The sequence below is a fragment of the Diadema antillarum genome, unplaced genomic scaffold (assembly GCF_040938485.1).
Source record: "Diadema antillarum isolate AM-2024a unplaced genomic scaffold, OU_Dant_1.0 scf00000049, whole genome shotgun sequence".
Classification (NCBI taxonomy): domain Eukaryota; kingdom Metazoa; phylum Echinodermata; class Echinoidea; order Diadematoida; family Diadematidae; genus Diadema; species Diadema antillarum.
In genome coordinates this window covers 3,436,612-3,458,812 of record NW_027270938.1, presented here as the reverse complement: position 1 = coordinate 3,458,812, position 22,201 = coordinate 3,436,612, and the positions used below count along the sequence as shown (strand labels likewise).

The following is a 22,201-nucleotide window of genomic DNA, read 5'->3' as shown; positions in this document are numbered from 1 at the left end:
TGGCCTATGTCTTACCTGTTAATCTGGTTTTATCCATCCAGACCATCTTGACAAAATCCAACTGCTGCCTCAGACGGCCCGTGTTCCCATCCTGAAATACCAGCACAACAGGTAACACTTCGATGAAAAACTGGTTCATGGGTTACAATGAATTTGGGCTCAGTTGTTTTTCCTTTTCTTCATTTGGGTATCAAAAAATGGAACGGAAAGAATAGCATGCTTAAACATACAGGCATACATTATATATATATATATATATATATATATATATATATATATATATATAGTGTGATGATGCTGATATTCCTACCGCACGCCTCTGTCATCTTAAGTGAAATTATAGTTGAGACAATGTAGATAACAGAAGATGTCGCATGAAACCGGCAGAGTTGTGAAGCTTTCGACCGTGGTCTTCCTCAGCTTTAATGTCTGTTTGTGAGACGAAATATATGTTTTTGAGCATAACAAATCTGAAGTCATAAACACAATATATTAAATATAAGTTGAGCATGAGTTAATAGTTACATGACATACTTGGCAATATTTTTTGGCACTTTGCAACACATTCAACAATGTATAACTGGAAATGAGTGTATAGTGAGTCTATATAGCATACAAACATATCATACAATAAAAATTATCAAACATATATCATAAATACACTAAATAATATGATTACCTGCTAAGCAGACGTTTGCGTTGCCTGGATGTCTTGTGGATGTCTTGTGGCTGTCTTGTGGCGGGATGTGAGTGATCATGTGATATTGGGGGAAGGTTTGTGTGCGGTGGTGCATGTCAGGCAAGAGTGGGGTAGTGTAAAGAATTAGGTTCAGTGTTACAAGTGTGTCAGCCGTGTCAGTGCAGATAAAGAATTGTTAACAATTACGATACAATGAACATTCTCGTGGTCATTAACCCCTACAGCTGATTTACCAACAATCAAAATAGCAGGCATGGAACCCGGGTACAGATAGAGTGTGGATAGAGAGTGGATAGTGTGTTGCCACTTGTCCCTAGGTACATAACACAGAAATATACAATATACACATTATTTTATATACCAAAATTGTTGCTGAAACAATCTTCATACTCTTGCCACATAATATAACAAAATTGTGTCGCACAGTATAATTTTTCTGTATACACCTCTATCAATCTATCTATTAATCTATTCATAATTCATATTTATATATATTCATATTGAGATCGTATATATATATATATATATATATGTATATATATACACATATATATCCATATACATATGCATGCATACATACACATAAATATCATATACACACATACATACATATATGATTACATAATTCCTTCTATCCACATTATATAATAACTGAGTATGTAACAATACCTATCAGTTAACCAATACAACATCAAAAAATCGCAATCCTTTACAGACATTCTATCTTTTCCGTAAATACAGTCTCATTTTACATAAAACCCGGGTACAGATAAAGAGGGGATAATGTTTTGCCACTTAGAAATAAGATATATGCCAAAATTATTGCTGACAAAATCTTCATGCTATTCCCACGTGATATAACAAAGCTGTATCGCACAATAATTGTTATATATACTGTTTCTCTGGTGCACAACTCTACCTCTCTCTATCTATAATCATCATTTCTTATACATATTATATAATATTCATGCACCCATGTTATGATTATATACACATGCATACACTACATATATACATATATATACATAGAAGAGCCTGCTTGCAAAAACCGACAGGTCCATATTTGCCAAATGGAGACACATGTGGCTAAAAGTCAAGAAAAATAAAGAGAACAACAAGGAAATTTCTGCCTCTCCTGACCATAACCTCAAAAACATATCTTTATATGTAATGACCAATATATCATTCAAAAGGTATCACCTTGTACTTCATGACAGACATCGTACTTCAGAATCTTCAGAAATGGACTCATCGGCCCCTGCAAACAAACCCCTCATACATATATACATATATGTATATATATATACATACATACACACATATACACACATATAAATATATACATTATATATAAATGTACATATACATGCACATTACATACATACATACATATACATGTGTGAACACACATATATATATATATATATATATATATATACACATACATATATATATGTATTTAATTATTTGATATATAACAATGACAATGACTATCAATCATCCAATGCAACATCTCTTCTGATGAATACAATAATATCATCTTTCATATACATTTCCTAAATACCATTCTATATTACTCATCTACATTAATACCATACGGTGTGAGCGTTTTAAGTTTCAAGATCCAGTATGATTCCCGCCTTAAAGTGACTTGATTTGATTTTTTGTGGATAAGTTCAATGCCCGTGACCCGTACATCGTCGATTGTGTGATCAAGTGTGCTGAAATGCTGTGCTACCGGAATTTGTTTACGTTTTTCTGTGTTATATTTGCGGATGTCAGAGCGGGTGTTGTTCATGCGTGTGTATAACGTTGTGGTGGTTTTTCCGACATATTGTTTTCGGCATCGGGCGCATGTGATCAAGTAAATTACGTAACTTGATTTACAGTCAATATGTTGCAGTATGTGAAACTCCTCTCCCGTGACGGTGCTGGAGAATTTATTTGTGTTCTCCATCAGAGATCGACCTCGGCGAAAGGATACAATAGGAGGCTCAGGGAATATTTGTTTCATGTCCTCTGACTGATGCAGAATTGGGAGGTGTTCACGCATGACCTGAGAGAGTTTTCTTAGATTTGGGTGAAATGATACAACAAAGGGCGTCCTTTTCAATGGCTTTTTGATTTTGTATTTCAGAAGGTCTTCTCGGGGGACGGTGGAAGCTTTATCTACAGCTTTCTGGACATCTGTTTTGTTGTAGTTGCGCTGTGATAGATGTTCTTGTAGTTGTGCTATTCCCTGTGAGGCATTCACCTCTTCTGAGCAAATTCTACGAATGCGCAACGCTTGACTATATGGGATACTCTGCAAAGTATGGGAGGGGAGGCCTGACATGCACCACCGCACACAAACCTTCCCCCAATATCACATGATCACTCACATCCCGCCACAAGACAGCCACAAGACATCCACAAGACATCCAGGCAACGCAAACGTCTGCTTAGCAGGTAATCATATTATTTAGTGTATTTATGATATATGTTTGATAATTTTTATTGTATGATATGTTTGTATGCTATATAGACTCACTATACACTCATTTCCAGTTATACATTGTTGAATGTGTTGCAAAGTGCCAAAAAATATTGCCAAGTATGTCATGTAACTATTAACTCATGCTCAACTTATATTTAATATATTGTGTTTATGACTTCAGATTTGTTATGCTCAAAAACATATATTTCGTCTCACAAACAGACATTAAAGCTGAGGAAGACCACGGTCGAAAGCTTCACAACTCTGCCGGTTTCATGCGACATCTTCTGTTATCTACATTGTCTCAACTATATATATATATATATATATATATATATATATATATATATATTACATATCAATTACGATGAAGTATTGCTCGAAGTCGACAAGTGCTAAGATAATTTTTTGGCCATTCAAACAACAGTGACTGAAATACTTTTGGTGTTCCTTAAAGTAGGCCCGCATAGAAATCTAAATTATGCATAAACCAGGGTCATATATACCTCATTATAACGAGGAAGTACCATAGATTCCACCTAACCATGTTTCGAATTCACCTACAAACGCTTACCAATGATAGGCCCTTCTTAATAAAACGAATAACTAGTTTTAATAAAGCCAGAGAACAGCTCGTTTGTACTCTCAGCGGGGAGATGACGTCACCGTGATGAGGCCTCGATCTTATGCGAGAGAGCGAGCGCGAGCTAGCGCTAGCTAGCGTTAGCTGTATACAAAGCCAAGCTAATACGTGTAGGATGCGAAGCCGACTAGACTTTCTTGTTGAAAATGGCAGAAGGTACCTCTGACTTGGATATCGAGGACCTCATTTTGGAATGTGATCCAGATTCGGAGGATTCGTTTGATGATTCGGACTCTTACGATAACGACCATGGGGAGATAGGCGAGTACGACGAAGATGAAAGTGACGTCGAAGGATCATCAGGCAGTGCAGGTGCAGTTGAACGCCAGCCTGTACCGTATCAAAACGAGCCTCTTCCTCGCAATCCCGCCGTGGCTGGCCGGGTAGTGGAGCGGGAGAGAGATGGCGACGAAGGCGCGGGTGAAATCGATCTCCGCAGTAGACTTGACCCAGCTAATGTTCAAAATTGGTAAGTTTTAGCACCATTTGTAGCAGATTTTATATCAAATTGAATAATGTGAAATGTGAGTATGTATTAGCCCAGCCACAGGCCATCAACATGAATTTGGGAAAGTATCAGAGTATAGAGACCTTTCAGTTTCAGTTCAATAGAACCAGAACAAGATTCAAGAAGTTCGATTGTGAGATTTTGAGTTTGGAATGAGAGCAAGGGCCTAACTGTTAGCAATTCAATTAGCATGACTTTGTCTGAGCTAGGGCCTAACTTTTTAGACTATGCCAAAATGGGGAAATTAGCAAAGGTAGTTTTGTTGTTGAATCAAGATATCTGGCCTCAAAATGCATTTTTGATTTGGATTTACCAATTAATACCCCTTGATTTTTTAACGTACGCATACAGGCCTTAATTGCATAGCCAAAAGAAATAGTACAGTATTGTAAAAATTTAAACCCATAATACCCCACCCCCCCAAAAAAAAATATAGTAAACAAAAGGTCAAAATGTACAAGGAAATATGTAAGAAATTCACACAAAAATGCATGAGACATATTAATGATACCGGGGTACTGATTTTTTCCCTGTAACTATTTCGTTTGAATGTTAAAACGACCTTGGTGTTAATACGACCACCATGAGATTTATCTCGACCACAAAAACATTGAAAATCCATAAAGCAGATACCTTACCTGCAAAATTCAGCACAGAAACAACAGGGCCTGCAGCACAAGGGCCTCTAGCGGCAACGCTAGACCTTGGAGTCTGGACTTTCGTCTGGACTTTCTTCAAGTTCTGGCAGAAGGGCTAGGGCCATTCGGGGTATGTATTGCATACGAAACGTTTACGCTGTGCCTATTATTAGCGCTGTGCACGTACAGCTGTCGACGGAGCGGCGAGTAGAATCTTCTCGGTCCTTGACTGCTCACTAGTCCTAGTCCTAGTTCTAGTCTAGAGTCTATATGTACTGAGTGCCGTTTTCTTCTAACTAGGCGTAAACCGTGATTGCCGTTGACTATTTTTTGGATTTAGATTTTAAGAATCACTCAGTCCTCATCTTCGTTAGATAGTTTGAACTGTGATGTCGAACCATTAACTATCGCTCATCATCATCAATGCATAGTTAGTGCAACGTTACTTTTTTTACACACAGTTTTCTATGGGCAGCACGTTCGGACAATGGTGCCAATTTCATTTTGCATATCTGGAATATTCCCCACAAATTTGATCTAAATAAAAAGCTTTTGAAGAGATTCCTTTTAAAAATTAATAAATATTGTTTAACATGTTTATTTCAGCTCCATATTGTAATTTTACTAAATAACAGTTTTTGCAGTACTTCGTGTGAGATTTCATCAGTAAATTGACATGTGTAGAACCTTTCTAGTTCGTTTTGCTAAAGTCAGTACATATTTTCTGTTGGCGCAAAAGGGCCGATAACAATATTTGAATAGCGGAATAGAGATGGCCGTGTGTAAGCAAAGGCTTACACAAAAATGAAATAAAATCACACAAAAGAAATATCAAAGATTCATTTTCTTGTGATCTTTATTGATTGCATTTCATATAAACAGAAAACGTCATCCAGGTGAATAGGTACAATGTTCCCACAAACGAAATATCGCAGACGATTGTACACCGGTAAAATAATGACTTACTGATATCAAAAAGCTTGAATTTCCACGGAAATGTTATATTACTTTGATAATCCCGTAGTTTTAAATCAGAACTTTACAGTGACAGATTTGATTTTACTAAACTTCCGAGTTTCCTGACGATGAGGCGATCGCGAGCAGAAAAACATAGATCTACAGTCTAGCAATGCATATCACATGCATGCAGCTAGCTAGCTGCAGCGTGCGCGTGCAGGCTCGATACGGTGACGTCACATTCACAGCCTTTTCCAGATCGACTCGCTCCGTGTCTGGTGCCTGCCCCGAGTTGTCCGAGAGAGGGCGATTCTTTATGCGGGCCTACTTTAAGGACAATAAAAGAGCTCAAGTGACTTTGATTTGATGTTGGTTCTTAATGTTTCGAATATAATTTGGACCATAATCGATAACAATCAGCAGTGTGCATTAACAGCGTATTAAAAAGCACCGTTACAATCTTCGTTGGCAGCAGTCGTTTGTCTCTACTTTTGGGTTGTTGTTCTTGTTGTTTTATATTCTTGGTGGCACTCAAGGTCTGGTTACACTTAAGTCTTCATCCCGCATCAACCATGCCAAGGCATCATTTGTGGCAATTACGTTCGAATGGCGTGTAAAACCAAACCATTAACTCCACACGGCTCCTCGTTTATTCCCTCTTTCTCTTTCTCTCTTTGGGTTTACGTTGTTTTAATGTCAAGTCTCTTCCGGCTAAATCCATCTCGTTGTATATTTTTTAAATGACTGTTAGTCTCTACTTATCAATTATATATTTCTTTTTTATGTTTGCAACTGTATATCGTCATTCATTCCTAATTGCCAGCTTATGATAGATTCTAGCATGTGCTTACTTGGTGTCATGCTATATTTAGAAGAAACGTAGAAGTGAACGGTTACTGTCGAGTGCCAAATGATGACTGCGCTGAATACTAACACATTTTTTTTTTTTAATTACTACACAGAACCGGCCTGAACATCGATATTTGCATCGATAATACTGAGGTGAGTTCAACTGTGGAAATCACTTTATCTTTTTTAAAGGATCATTATGTCAAATTATTAGTCATGCAATATCTACTGTCAAATCTGTATAAATGATCATTGCCTTCACGTATACCACATTTGAGTTTAAGGTTGTATGCCGGCAGGAAGCGATTGTGATGACTGATTGCCTGTTAGGATTGTTTGCAAGATCAGTATTACATACACACATACTCACACATTATACATTCACACATTATATATAATCATTTATGTTTTAAGAAATCGTTTATTATTTTTTTATCAAGACCATGTTATTTGGAATAGCATAGCCACTGTTATCCGAAGTAAATCTTCTTTGTCTGCATTAAAAAGGAAATTTAATGAAGATCTATTCTCACAATAGTTATTACTTTTTAATTTCCCCCAATAGAGTTCTTTTTGGATTTATCTTTAAATGTTATATACATAGGCCCATTTTCTGGGATTACTACCAGTAAATCTTTGTCAGTACTTACGTTTTCTTTCTCATTTGATTCTTTTCATGTCAGTGCTTTCTTCCTGTAACTGTTTTCAATTTTCATTTTGCCTGCTTGTCTTTCCCCTCGTCTTCATTCATGTTCCTTTACGTGTATTTGTCTTTTAACTTTAAGTCACACAATTTTTAAAGAATATAAGCTTCAAAGCTTGTATATATTAAGATGCATTCCACCAAGGGTTTGACCACTGATAGGCCATGGGCCTTTGTCTTTCCCTCACATCTGCTACATTTTTATTGTTTTACTATTTTATAATTTACAGCAACAGTCCTTGTATCAAAATATTTGTGTTTCGAAATTGTTTTGTGTACATTTCCGTGTTACGTTCTGTGTAATGTATATATATATACATACATATATATATATATATACACTGTATATATATATGATTATATATTCATATATATATATATATAGATATATACCGATATGCATTTTTAAGAGATGTGAAATAAATTTAATTCAATCTATTTATATATATATATATATATATATGTATAGATATATGTGTGTGTGTGTGTGGACGTGTATATATGTGACCCAAAAAAGTCATTTTGATAGATAATTTTTAGAATATAGTTTAGATTAAGAGATGTGTGAATTTGAGAAGATTTAAGACAACTGACTCATCCTACAGCTTGGAGACTAATTGCCTTCAGTTATTACAGATCTATCAGAAATATTAATAGAGTCACATGCTTAGTTAATAGCAACATTTTTAAGGAAGCAGGTCAGCATGGCCCAGACCACTATAGTACATCCATTATTAGAACTTTTTTAATTTGAAAATATGTTATCTATTGTTAACAATATATTGCATATATTTTTACAAATTGCATCACTCAAATTGAAATGAACAAAGATAAGAATCTTCAACAAATTCTCAGAATAAGAGAAAAATCTGTTTCGGGCTTATTTTCAAAACATCTTTAGCCTATTTAAGAAAAGGGGCAATATGTTGCAGATTTAATTACTTTTCTTTGGTGAGGCGGTGTACGGCAGCAGTAACAGAAGAGATCTTCCTTTAATACCTTTCCAAATTACTGGAACTTCTTTTTTCTTTGGGGGGGGGGGGGCTTCTTTTTTTTTTAGAAAGTTATGTTTGATCGCTTCGGGATGAAGAATCATGCAATTATGCGAAACGCTTTTATCACATTGTGGGCGAGAAGAGCTGAGATACCTCATTTTCATTCAAGTCTTGGCACCTAGATTAGAAACATGCTTAGCCTAACGACATACTCAGGTGTTGCGCTCACCGTTACTAAATTTTCTTGCCCCTTTCTGGGGTTTTTTTTTCCCTCTCTTTTTCCCCTCACTCTTCTCTTTCTGTCAGGCCATCGTCAACACGTACCTGCTGAAGCTGTATTCCGAATGTAAGTGAAGGCTTTGACGAATGTCTGCCGTGGGAAAAGAAAATGAGACCACTAATCACAAAATTGCACATCAATGAGGAAGGCGCCATGTTAATGGGTGTCACGACTCACCTAAAAGGGTCATTCAGTAATCCGACAGCTTTACGACACAATGCCCTTTTCCCCTTGTGTAATCTTTACCTCGTTTATCATGTCTGAGTCTGTCACGCTTTTGTCTAGCAGCGCCCTCAGGTGAAATGTCAGTGCAACGAACATTCTTATTCAGAAACCTTTAATGCTTTTGAGGCTGTTTTAATGTACCCCGCATTACTAATCTGACCTCGCTCACGACCGTTTCAAGTAGACTTGATTTCTCACTTAGAGCTGAGTAACATGGACGAAATCAAGATCACTATTGAATAAAAGAATGGTAGATAGATTCCATAGACATGCGATGTTAAAGGTTAAAACGACACTTTCAAGCATCACGTGTTTTCACAAAACGTTATCATTTCTCACAACCTTGTGTCAATAGGATGGGGCTTAGATGTCCAACAAGTTGTTGTTTTTTTCAGTTGACCTTCATATAATTGTTCCCCTCTTTTAATACAATGAAAAGAAATCGAAATGTTTACTTCGTATTGAATCTGAGTAGATTTTTTTCAACAACTTGATGACTTTAAAAAGGGGGAGTTAAGGTTGCTGTAATTGATCATGTTGATATATCCTTGTTCGAACAAAAACCAACGGACATAATAAAAGTGTCAGGATATGACATCATCACATCATCTGATCTGCATTTGTGGTAGATATGATTATGGCTTACTGTTTCGTTGAAACGTGAAACTGTGAAATACTCTCGCGTTCTTATTTTCTGTGTGACATATTGACATTTTTATATGTATTCATTTGACATCAAAAATATAAGACTGCTCGAAAATGCAGTTACTCTTCACTCTAAACCCTAAATATTTATTATCTCTCTGGTTCAAATGTTTGACAAAAATTGTCTGACCACACATTGTAACACAATCCGTCCGTGATATTTTGAGTTGCGAAATTTCATCTTGAAATTTAGAGGGGTGGTATAGTTTTGGTTGAGATAAAGGATTCAGATTTTAACTTTTTGCGAGATACCAAGAAACCATGCACTTATGAAATATCAAAGAACATACGATTCTAAGAGGAATTCAAAGTTTAGCTGATGGAAGTCGGCTTTGAAATGGCTGAGATATCCAAAAACAAAGCAAAGCAAAGTAGTCGTAATAAAAGGCGGATCCCATCTTTCATTAGGACCTCGTTTGTTTTTTGATATCTCAGCCATTTCAAAACCAATTTTCATCAAATAAACTTTGAATTCCTCTAGAATTGTGTGCTCATTAATATTACATTTTTTTTTTTACATTTTATGAGAGACTTCTTATCATCTCACAAAAAAGTTGGAAACCTGAAGCCCTCATCTCAACCAGAACTACACCATCCCTTTAACCATGCAAAAATGTATACACACGTCATTACGAATCCATGTGAATCAAGGGGTACAGCATTATTCCATAATAGATTTTTCAAGTTCATCTACTCTACAAGTTGTTTAACGTGATGTGTAATCATCGGTATTATGATGACGTATGTGATCACAAATTCATACAATCATTGTGTTTACGAATGAATTTGAATACACTCTCTTCAACAAAGATGTCCATTTAATGAATTAGAGGGGTTTAACAGCACATCGATGACTGGTCTACTGATCCATCACTGCTTGCATTACTCAACAGGTGACTGGAAGATCGGAGCGCTTGGACTTTTCGTGAAAAAGTGGGCTGAACGCCATGGACTGTCTGAGGCCACCAGAGGATCTCTCAGCTCCTTCGCCTGGATTCTAATGGTCATCCACTTTCTACAGAGCGGTGAGTGGGGAAATTGAGGAGGTTGTAAGTTCACAGAAAGAAGGGGGTGGGGAGAAGTTAAATCACAATGAGAGACATCTTGAACGAGCTCAGGCCAACCTGGGAATGTGCTTCTGGGGCCTGTCTTATAAAGACTTGTGATAGAAATCAATCACAAGTTTTGTGTGTGCTGCAATGCAAGTTGCGATTGATTTGGGGACTTGTGATTGATTTGAAGGCTTTATAAGACGGGGCCCTGAATGCATTATTATGTACACGTATGCACTAACGCCGCGCCGGCGGCATTTCCAGAAAAGTATGATATTTACATGAATCATAATTTAGGCCTATTATATGAGTCAGTAGTTCTGCGTTCTCCGTTTGGTAAACTCGAAAGTAAACTTTAATCTCTCTCTATGTTTTAACGACAAAGATGGGATTAAATCATTTGAAACATTACAATTAAAGGACAAGTTCGCCTTCATAAACATAAGGATTGAGAAAATGCAACAATATTAGTAGAACACATCAGTGAAAGTTTGAGGAAAATTGCACAATCGATGCAAAAGTTATGAATTTTCTAAATTTTTGTGTTGGAACCGCTGGATGAGGAGACTACTACAGCTTGTGAGTCATATGCGTACAACAGTCAAAGAAAATGTAAAAGAAAATTCAACATATTTTCACTTCTTTGGCATAATAAAAGTGCACTTGACTTGCCTCTTTCTAAAGGCAGGGGGAATAATATTACCCATAACATTTGTCGGTAACGAGTCAGGGGAATGTGTACTTTTTTCAAAAGATGGAATTTTGTGAAATTCTCTTTATATTTTCCTTATATTGTTGTACGCATGTGACATCTAAGTTATTCATACACTGCAGTAGTCTTCTCATCCAGCGGGTACTGCACAAAAACTTCAAAAATTCATAACTTTTGAACGGATTGTCTGATTTTCCTCAAACTTTCAATGATGTGTTCTACTAATATTGCTACATTCTCTCAATCCTTATGTTTATGAAGGTGAACTTGTCCTTTAAGAATAGTGATAGTCCTACAATACACAAATGCTTCTCATATCAACACATGCCAAGGAAAGAATTGACTGGGTAATAATAATGTGTGCTTCATATATACGTATATAGCGATGGTGAAGGGATCTTGTGAACTAGAATATTAAATGCTTGCCCCTTAAGGCCGTGTCACATCTTTCCGGGCAAGCCTTGCGTGCGACTTGCAAAGACCAATTTTGACTACCCGGAGGTCCTCGTAGATGATCCGCACATGACAGTACCTAGCACGTATCTCAACCGTGTGGTGCGCACGCATATTTTTTTACCCGCAACCGTAATTAGGCCCTGTCACACCTTTCCGGGCAAGCTACCCGGGCTTGTTACGTGTAGGGATTTTCTAGCATACCGGACATTCCTGAGGGCGAGATAGGATTTGAGCAAGTCAGCGCGTGTGTCTTACTTGCTGGACGCGTTCTTCTTAAATTATACTTGCGAGTATACTGTCTGACCTTTGTACCAGTCGCGTGGGGGCTGACAACTCAGTGAAGGAATTCCTCTGATGGAATGGCTGAAATCCCACAGAATTTCATTATTTTGGCTGCATACGGGACTGCGAAGTACCTGCGTGGGAGTTGCCTGGGAAGTGCTGCCGCTAAGGGCCTCTTACTGGCGTTCTGCGTGGACCTCTCCGGGCATTCGCGCGACTCACCCGGAAAAAGTTTTGGTCATGCTCAAAACTTGGTTGCGGTTAAATCGGACTTGCGTGAGCACCTCCGGGCAACTACAGGCGAGATACGCGCTAGATACTGTCAGGTGCGGACCAACTGCGGAGAGCTCCGGGGAGTAAATTTGTTTCCCCGCAAGTCAAGCCGCAAAACTTTCCCAGATACGGTATGACAAGGCATGAATGAAAATTGCAAACATTCTTGTTCGCCCGCTGAAAATCTTCTACGTGCTGGAAACTACCTCCTCGCCAGAAGCCCGCGTAGCTTGCCCGGAATGGTGTGATTTGATTTGATTTGATTTGATTTGATTTGATTTGATTTATTCATTCTCCGTATGGCAACATTTACATTTTTTTTTCAACATAATCAAACATAATGATATACAAATATGAAACTCATTATAGCTAGTTTCAACAATTTCAACAATTTTGATTACAAATGCATTTAAGACAACATTACGATACATGTGATACGAATTACCATACAGAACGGTCGCCAATAATAAGCTATAAGCTTGACCCTTTGGCAACCGATAATACAATACGTTAATGCAATAAAAGAAGGGGGTCCAACATGATGCTCGCGGGTTAGGGGGATAATAGGAGAGACAGAAAGAGCAGGAAAAAGAGGGTGATAGAAACCTTCCGATACCAGGCTTGCCAGATCAAACTCACAGTAAATACGTACAGGTGTACTTTTTCATCGCTGAATCTGAAATGTTTTCTAAGGGGTTTGCACTCTAGACTTTCTTTGGATACCTACGGCTCAGTATTATGATTTTAGATTACAGTGATGTATTCACATTTCACGCACACATAGACATGATACAGTGTTGCTATTGTCAAATAAAAATTACATTGAATTAAGAATACAAGAGCAATAAAAACAACTACGAAGTATACACAGTTCAGTGTCCTACCAGGGCGTATAGAAGAGGGTAACTTGCCCGACATAACAGCAATGAAAGATATCAACAAAGAAAGGCCGTGTGACACGGCCTTTATGTGCAATGAACACGCAAATGTATTTTAACTAGGTACTAAGTAGTACATTGATGTATCTGGTAAATGAGCTTTGTCTGCAGATCAAAAAGGGAAATGTATTGGCGTTTGCATCTTCCCAATGATAAATATTAGTTGCACCCGGCCATACATAGTCAGCATGGATATGGATTTTTAAAGTGCATGGTCATATCGATCGCGTAGCATAAACCAGAGAAATGGAAGAGTACAATATTGCGGTTTTTTGTTTTGTTCTGTTTTGTTTTGTTTTATTTTATTTTTTGTTTATGTATAGATGTCGGTTGATAAAGGATGCACATATAAACAGAATTTATCGATGATTTTCACCTAAAGACGGTAATTACCTTTATCATGTTTATAGGGGGAGAGGGTGGCAAGCCTCCCGCGTTTATAAAACATTTTTACAAGATGGTGTCCTTGCCAAGTAGAGCGAGTATCCTTTTACGAATCTAGAAATTTTCTGTATGTAATAAGGGGGTTTATAAAAGATTAGAAAACTGTCCATAGTCTCTTACAAATAACTTCGAATATATCTCTCTAAAAAAAATCGAGTGAAAATGTTCACTCTAAAAAGAGTGAATACAAAAAAGAGTGAATTTCGAGTGAAATTGGAGTGAATTTTGAGTGAAAATGCTCATTTTCACTCATTTTGGAGTGACGTCAGGGATCACTCGAAGATAGTGATCCCTGACGTCACTCCAAAATGAGTGAAAATGAACATTTTCACTCAAAATTCACTCCAATTTCACTCGAAATTCACTCTTTTTTGTATTCACTCTTATAAGAGTGAATATTTTCACTCGATTTTTTTTTAGAGAGTATACTTTCCAAGACTTTAGAAATGCTAGGCGAGTTTAGATATTGATCTTTGATTAGTAATTTTATCTTACACACCATTGGAATTCCTTTTCGATCTACTAGTAACTTGTTCAAGCAATGACCTGTATATTATTTTTCATGACTGTTTACAATGTATACATGCAACCATACATGCATCGGTACATGTAAGATTTAATATTTCAACGCGATAAGCAGGGATGCATATGGGGGTGGGGGTAGTCAACCATTTCAATTTCAATATCAATTTATTTGTTCAATACCACCAAGAATAAAAAATTACAAAAGTTTTGGGCGAAAACAAAAATCAATGATTAGACAATGCAGATAGCTGATAAGAGACTTAACATATTCATACATCAGGTGGAAAAGATAGGAGACCTGCTGAGAAGCAATGCTTGTAAATTGCAGAAACTCCCATTTACAAATATAAAACAAAAAGCCACCAGGTACACAAGACTGAAAATTTCAGCCTGAAAACTATGTGCGATATGCACATACAGGATGCGGAGATGAAATGATTATTGTGGGGGGGGGGGGGGGGTGGCGGAGAATGCAGCACACTAACGGATGTTTTAAAAAAAGTTCGTGATTGCTTTCACTTTATCATGTGTCATATATAGTTCTTTGTGTTTGAATCAACATGTATCACAGACGTAAACATGATTATAGTTCGTGGAAGGTACAATAATACGAAATGATGAGGGAAAACAAATCAGCTTGTTCAAAATTGCACAATTGAATATGAAACGTTTTTGTGACATTCCTCAATTTTATTTGCGTTCATTTTCTGTGTTGTCGCCCTCCATATGGCATTCTTTGACGACCAATCAGAAAGGGGATTGGGCAGACTCCCGGTACTGCATCCTTTGCGATGGGTAAGCGTGCCAAAGGACAGATGTAACGAATTTAAAGGACGCATGTGTATATTAATTTATACCATTCATAAATGGATGTGATATTAGACGACGCTGAAGTGCTAAACAATCAGACGGAACCAGACTCACAGTAATGCGAGGAACATTGTCAAAGTTTTTATTGTTATTCACTTCGGATGGATTGGTCAATGCCTGAAAAAAATAAGCTGGTCGTATATTATCAAGGCAATTCCAGACAAGAAAAAAACTTGAGTTTAATTCAAAAAGATATACCAGGTATAACAGTGGCATGTTTTTACCAAAATCAGATTGAAATCAAGGACGTAGTTTTAAATATTGCTAGGTTTTACAAAACGGCTCTCGAATAATTGTGTTATATGCACATGAGTGAGTTGATCATGTCAGCACCTCACAATTTTTTCCATTTATAATGTTAAAAAAATATATGATAAAATTCAATTTTCTGCTATATACAAGCGTTGTAAAACATAATGTTATTTCTGGCTAGTGTTTAGGTCATTGACCAACCGTCTTTGAACTGAAACAACTAATGCGATGTTGGAACATTTATCCAGGAATGGGCACACTATCCAAATGCTCTGGAGAAAGTTGACATCCGGGAGATCTGTGGTCTGTTGGAAAACAGAGTCTTCACTCCCGGAGACATCGGTCAAGACCCTTACTTCCGCTTCCGGCAGGTCGCTGCTACCTCCATCCTTGGGGACATCAGTATGCCTTCACTCCTCAAGGTGACAAAAGATGCATTTATGCGGGATCACGTTCTTGTACGGTGTATCACCAAGAGTCAGCAAAAGATGTGGGAGATAAGCATCCAATCAGCAAGCCTAGTTTGAGTTGAATTAAAAAAAAAAATCAGATGATTAGTAATGTCAAGATCTTAAGTTTCGAACTGCATTTTAAGGAATCTAGACACTATTTCCATTGATTGAGAAAGTTTGATAAGCAAGATATCCATACATGAATATTGGAAAACAAAAGATAAAAAAAGAAGATATTTAGACACACCAAGATTATCAGAATGAAATACCGTCGATTATCGGAAATATTGGAAAAATATCAGAGAGGAAGATTTCTATGCTATTCTGGTACATTTTTGTAATTGATTATTCCTGTGTTGTAGCCAAAATATTGGTTAAGAATGTTCAAACAAATCATAATGATAGACTTTCAGAGTAAAGCTGCCTCTGGCAAGAATAATTTGTCGAGTTGAATTCACGAATTTATCCTGTGTTCAAGATTATAAAGCTTCTCTTCTTGACATTTTATATGCAAGAGAGGCACGATTTCAACATCCAAATACAATGTATAAGTGAAAACAATGCGTTATAAAAGAAATTGTGTACTGTAATGTTACGTCGTATAATATCATTATGCGTATTATTTCTTATGACAGGATACAGCGTATTGCGTGGATGTACGAGAACAGCTTGTAAATAATTATCTTGGAGGCAAACGGCTTAAAAATTGAACGCAATGAAAAGTAGATACAGAGATATATTATGATACAGAGGATACCCTATGCATAGCAACCTCTTTCTTGTGGTCTCAAATGCGCAAAATAATACACACTATTAACTGCTGGGTTTTCTATTATTTGGCTAATTTCCTTTAAATCCCAAGGATCTATCACCTTTGAGTTTTCATTGTATCTGATCTGAAGTTTGATATCTGAATCATTAAGCGGGGTTCCCACTATCGTGCGATCCATTGCGAACGCCACGATTGGACATTCGTAACTGATCGTGGAAAATTTGTTGAACTCGTCTGAAATTTCACGTTTGGATACGAGGTTATGCGAGTCAATACGTGTTGGTTCGCTGGGATGCGATATGGTCACGATTGGTCTATTTCAAGTAATACGATCTGTCATGATGTGCTCTCCGATTCAAATATGACCCGATAGGATTGTCCCGATTGAGTCTACGATTGGTTTCGATCTAACACGATCATTACGATCGGGATCCCCGATCTGGTGCGTGTAGCTGTGTTCTGATACGTTCCAGTACGAATACCGCGAAGCAATGCGGGCTGTTGAGATAAGATACGATACCTTTCACGATCGGGATCAAAAGCGACTCGATTTAAGGTGCGATTGGACCCGAATGGGAATATTATGGTCCGATTGACAATGTATTTCATTATTTCTATAACTTCTGAAGAGTGATTAGGCCTATTTATCCACAACCATTGATGATGGCAAGGGTTGACTGAGGATGACGACAACGTGACCTTTGCAATATTGCGAATGACGATTACGTTATCATCAGAGAGAAAGCAGCGCCTAGGCCAGCCACAACGTCAGAAATTCCCTCTTCTAATTCAACCTAAAGATTATTGAATCGACATGCTCGGCCTCAGCACCCCCCCCCCCCCCAAAAAAAAAAATGCATACGCAAGATCAAATCATTGCCCCCTCTCCCCCCCCCCCCCCCAAAAAAAAAGATAAAGACAAATGTTTTCGCCTTCGTTTGAAACACATGAAGAAAATATGATGAAATGGAAGCTTAAAAAGAGGATTGAATCTTTTTGAATGCTGACATTATTATGTGTTATAGGCTCAGTATAAGAAAGTTGACCGAACTTATAGTATTGCTTATGTGTTTGATTTCATATTCGCATAGTACGTATATATGCCTTTCTATTTCAAAATGTCGTTATCTCATGGGGTATTGAAAGTTTCATTTCATTTCATTTTCATTTCATTTCGGACCAAAGTATATAATATGACAATTTCATATAAATAAATTAAGTACAATGTAACTATTACATTTCCAAATGAAATTTAGATACACGTCATTTGTTTACATGAATCAATAAACATACTAGTTGAAGAAATACATGGGCAAAATGTGACTCAATCATAAGAAAGAAAAGGTCGGAAATGGAAGTTTGGTGGGTTAAGCTTGATAAATAGTTTTTTTTAACAGTGTTTAACAAAACCGATATACACACAACAGAAAAGTAACTCCCCTAATGTCACTTTTTAACACAAAATAAATTTGAAGCAAAATTATTTCGCAGGGGTATTGTTACACTTATTAACTAACCTCTATGTGAAAAATGACAGTGATTCTTATAGCCATGTATGAGTGACAATGGTCACTTTTCAAAAGTCACAAAAGTTTTCGTGGGGTATGAGAAACATTCTGCTTCCTGTGAATGTTTCAGTGGTGTTATTCTAGGATTCATTGTGCCAGCCCTCCCCTATTCAATATCAAAAGTACAGTTTTGCAGTTTTTGCTCCATCTTTAAGTGTACATGCTTACTCAATGAAGACACAACTACTCTTTCTTATGTTCAGTTGACATGGGCTGCTAGATCTTGGCTGCATTATCTGACAACAATCTTAAAATAAATGGATTTTGCAGTTTAATGAGAGTAGACACAGCTATTTTCCTCTAAAAACCAAGCCACAAAAAACAAAACATGAAAATTGTTACAATAGATGTGAAGGGGTCAAAAATGATGGATGATGAAACAAAAACAGCGATTGATAATTATATACAATACACAAGAAACAATACTTTACCCCCCCCCCCCCCAAAAAAAAAGAAAAAGAAAAAGAAAAACCAAACAAACAACCCAACAACAACAATTACTGTAGTATAGTTCTAAAAAGTAATCAAATTTGCCTTTGATGTGTGCTCACTCATAAACGATTCGGGAAATCATTCTCATTTTTATACTGACCTTAGTCAATACGTGCAGACATACCACAGTCGTTTTAGTTTTGCTATTTTTTCGTTAAAAATTACCCCAAATTGATTACGGGGAACTCCGTTTTTGTGCGTCTGTGTTATGGTAAAACAATGTATAGTTATAATAAGGATATTTATAAAAATATCTAATACTCGCGGAAGACAAAATATGTACGATCTTGGAGCAAAATACGGGCAAATATAAAAAAGAAGAAGAATAAATATATATATATAAGTAGGAGGGAAGTGAAAAAGTCGATCCCGATCAACACGATTAAGAAGTACGATTAGATGAGATTTGCTGCGTTTTAATACGATCCAAGACAACCTGATGCGATGATCACGATCAACAATTAATCGTGTTAATCGTAGAAAATTTTTGAACCGTCCAAAATTTTTCTACGATTGATGCAATTGCCACGACTGACGTCAAGATCTGATAAGATTTGATAAGATCACCACGATTCCTTCACGATTAAGACCACGATTTCAATCGTGGCGCCAATCGTGATAGTGGGAACCCCGCTTTATATTGCTCTTTTTTTTAATCATTGACAGAAAGTGACCATAAAATCTCAGTAGTCCAACACAATTAGAACTCTTCTTGAGAGAGAATGGATTTTCTAGTTATAACATCAACCATCAAAGGCATTCATAAAAATGAGAAGTTGTTTTTTTTTTAGTTTTGCACAACATGAGTCTCCATTACCAATCATATTGCAAGGTATACTTTGAATCATACAGATCGTAACATAAATGTCCTTGCCGCAGGACACATTCCTGACAATTAAGCTAATTGGCGAATACATGGAGATCATTGATAGACACTCTTGAAGTCCGTAGTAAAGAATTCTCGGGGAGACTGGTCATGAAGTAATGTCATAGCAGCATTGTGTATCATTACCTTGACAGGATTTCTTCAAGTTCTACGCCTCTTTCGACTTTGCTCGAAGTGCTATCACACTGAGATCCAATCAAGAGCACTTTCTGAAGGCGGGGGCAACGAGTACCATGATGTACATCCAAAGTAAGCATTATTCATGTAGGCCTATTTATTGCGTATGTTTATGTGTATTTTTGTGTGTGTGTGTGTGTGTGTGTGTGTGTGTGTGGGTGGGTGTGGGTGTGTATTTGTGTTATAATTTCTTGTATGCTGACATGGTTCCGCTTTTCCTTTATCTTAACGTGGTATAATTGTGTCATTGGGCGCTTAATGGGGTCTTGTATATGCTATTCAATTTTCAATCAAATTGCCCTTATAGGCACAACATTCACGAGTAATGAAGGAAATATTATGCTGGCGTTGCCCTTCTTAATGTTGAGGTAACATTTAATCATGTAGTCAAAGACTGAGTCATTCATATCTTAACTTACGGAAATAGAAATAAACGTTAGTTTTGTTCGAAATCAAATTGATATTGAGAAATAAGTGATGCAAATGTGAGATGACTAAACGTCTCCTTCACAATGACTGAATTGTGTTACGTGATAATGGATTTTCATTTTTTTTAAATAATGGCAAAATATATATATTTTTTAATAACGGTAGGTGTATCAGATTCCTCGTTCTCTCGTAAGGATAATATCCTTCGTTTACTTTAGCGATATGGAAAGTATTAGAATTCGAGAAATCAAATTAGATGAATTCACTCATGAAGGGTATTAGAGGACATTTCAAAACCGCTTCTCTTGCGGTCCCTAAAGGTATGAACACTTTGTAATTCAGACATTTCTCCACATCAGTATCAAATTTCAAGTGAATTCCGCCGGATATTGAAGATTCTCGCAATATGACATTTCCTGCTGCTTTTGATTAATATTCTTGCTTACGTTTTCTCTTATATGTATTTTTTTTTTTACACTAAAGATGCTCACGAAATAAGACTTATTCTAATGAATTTAATAAATGTAATGCTCTTTCTCTTTTCTCTTTTCTCTTTTCTTTTCTTTTTTTTTTTTGGGGGGGGGGGGAGGTGTTTCATTTATTCATGCACTAACCCTGGATTGGTGGTTACAATTCGTTATTCCGAAGGTTCCTTAATCTCAAATGGAAAAGGATCCGTATTCTGAAGGTTCGTTGATCCCAAAACGAAATAAGGTTCGTCATCCCGGAGGTTCGTTATAGTATTGAGAAAATAGAAGCTTTTTTCATTTTTGGATTAACGAACATCTAGGTATAAGGAATTTGTGCATGTGTTCCCGAATAACGAACCTTCGGACTAACACACCTGATTTCATTTAACGATTAACGAAGCTTCATGATGATGAACATCACTCAGATTGATTATGCTGTTTACATTTTCATTTATCTTTCCTTATTTGCTTAATTGCTTACCTGCTTTATTATGTTTTGGGATTTAATCAAATTGATTTAATTCAATCAAAAATAATCAAACCTTGTTATACACAGATCCCGTTCGAGGAACCAATGCAGCAGCCTCGGTCCAGACGCCAGGGAATCTCCAGGTCATCCGACACTGGCTCGTGCAGGCCAGGGATTACCTGGACAGAGGCGGGGATTGGAGACAACTCCTGCCAGCCTCGTCTTTATAGTCGATTCGAGGAAGAACGGGCCGACAAGATGATGGGGACCGGAACGAACCCCAAATTACTGTTTCTGGGCCTTTTCTGCGACTTTGCGTAATGTCTAGACGTGTCTCGTTTTAGGGTCTGTCCGTTATCGATTTATTACTCTCCTTTTACCTCCACTTCGACCCATCCTTACCCACCTCTCTCCCCCCCCCCTCCTCTCCCCCCCCCCTCTCTATCTCTTTCTATTTAGCAATATTATATATATTGATCGGCAATCACTCTCACCTTTCACCATGCCTTCCTCTTCCTGGTTTTTATTGTAATCATCGTAGTTAACTGTCATCTTCTCCAGATGGCAACTTGTTGACTACGTGTACAGGCTTTACGGGAATCGTGATAGAAATTTCGAGTTTGTATTTCCCCATGCTCTGTTTTTTTTTTTCCAGGGTTGTACTTGTTTGCAGCAACCTTATCACAGGTTGTCTCAATAATGACGTATACGAGCAATGGGATAAACGTTCACTTAGTATTTCATAAAGTTATGTCTGCACGTCACTCAGAAGCTGCATTATAGAAATTCATATAGCCTCAGATTTAGAGACATAAATTGTATATAGTCATAAAATGAATTATTTTGTTGCAACTTTTCAAGATACATTTGTACACTAATTTCCAAAGCAGATGCTAATATACTATTATAGTTCTGTTGCGCTGCTTATCTCTTTTTCTCTTCTATTTGTGTTACATAGGGCTCAAGTGACTCACTTATAGCTGAAATCGATTGTTCACAATGA

General features: G+C 37.0%; 1 protein-coding gene across 1 annotated transcript; it reads left to right on the top strand.

Annotated features, from left to right (window-relative positions):
* The first annotated feature begins 10,643 nt into the window (after nucleotides 1-10,643).
* On the top strand, nucleotides 10,644-21,446 carry LOC139715511 (uncharacterized). Its single transcript, XM_071627081.1, has 5 exons — nucleotides 10,644-10,704; nucleotides 15,113-15,156; nucleotides 15,732-15,905; nucleotides 19,788-19,902; nucleotides 21,286-21,446. The coding sequence occupies exons 1-5, from the start codon at nucleotides 10,680-10,682 to the stop codon at nucleotides 21,426-21,428; spliced, it is 501 nt and encodes a 166-aa protein (XP_071483182.1). The 5' UTR covers nucleotides 10,644-10,679; the 3' UTR covers nucleotides 21,429-21,446.
* Nucleotides 21,447-22,201: the final 755 nt, after the last annotated feature.

Excerpts from the sequence above, each read along its gene's own strand:
- LOC139715511 (XM_071627081.1), top strand. The coding sequence starts at position 10,680 with ATGGTCATCCACTTTCTACAGAGCG. Across the intron at positions 10,705-15,112 it reads CATCCACTTTCTACAGAGCG|AAAGGGGATTGGGCAGACTC; the intron begins GTGAGTGGGGAA and ends ACGACCAATCAG. Across the intron at positions 15,906-19,787 it reads GTATGCCTTCACTCCTCAAG|GATTTCTTCAAGTTCTACGC; the intron begins GTGACAAAAGAT and ends TTACCTTGACAG.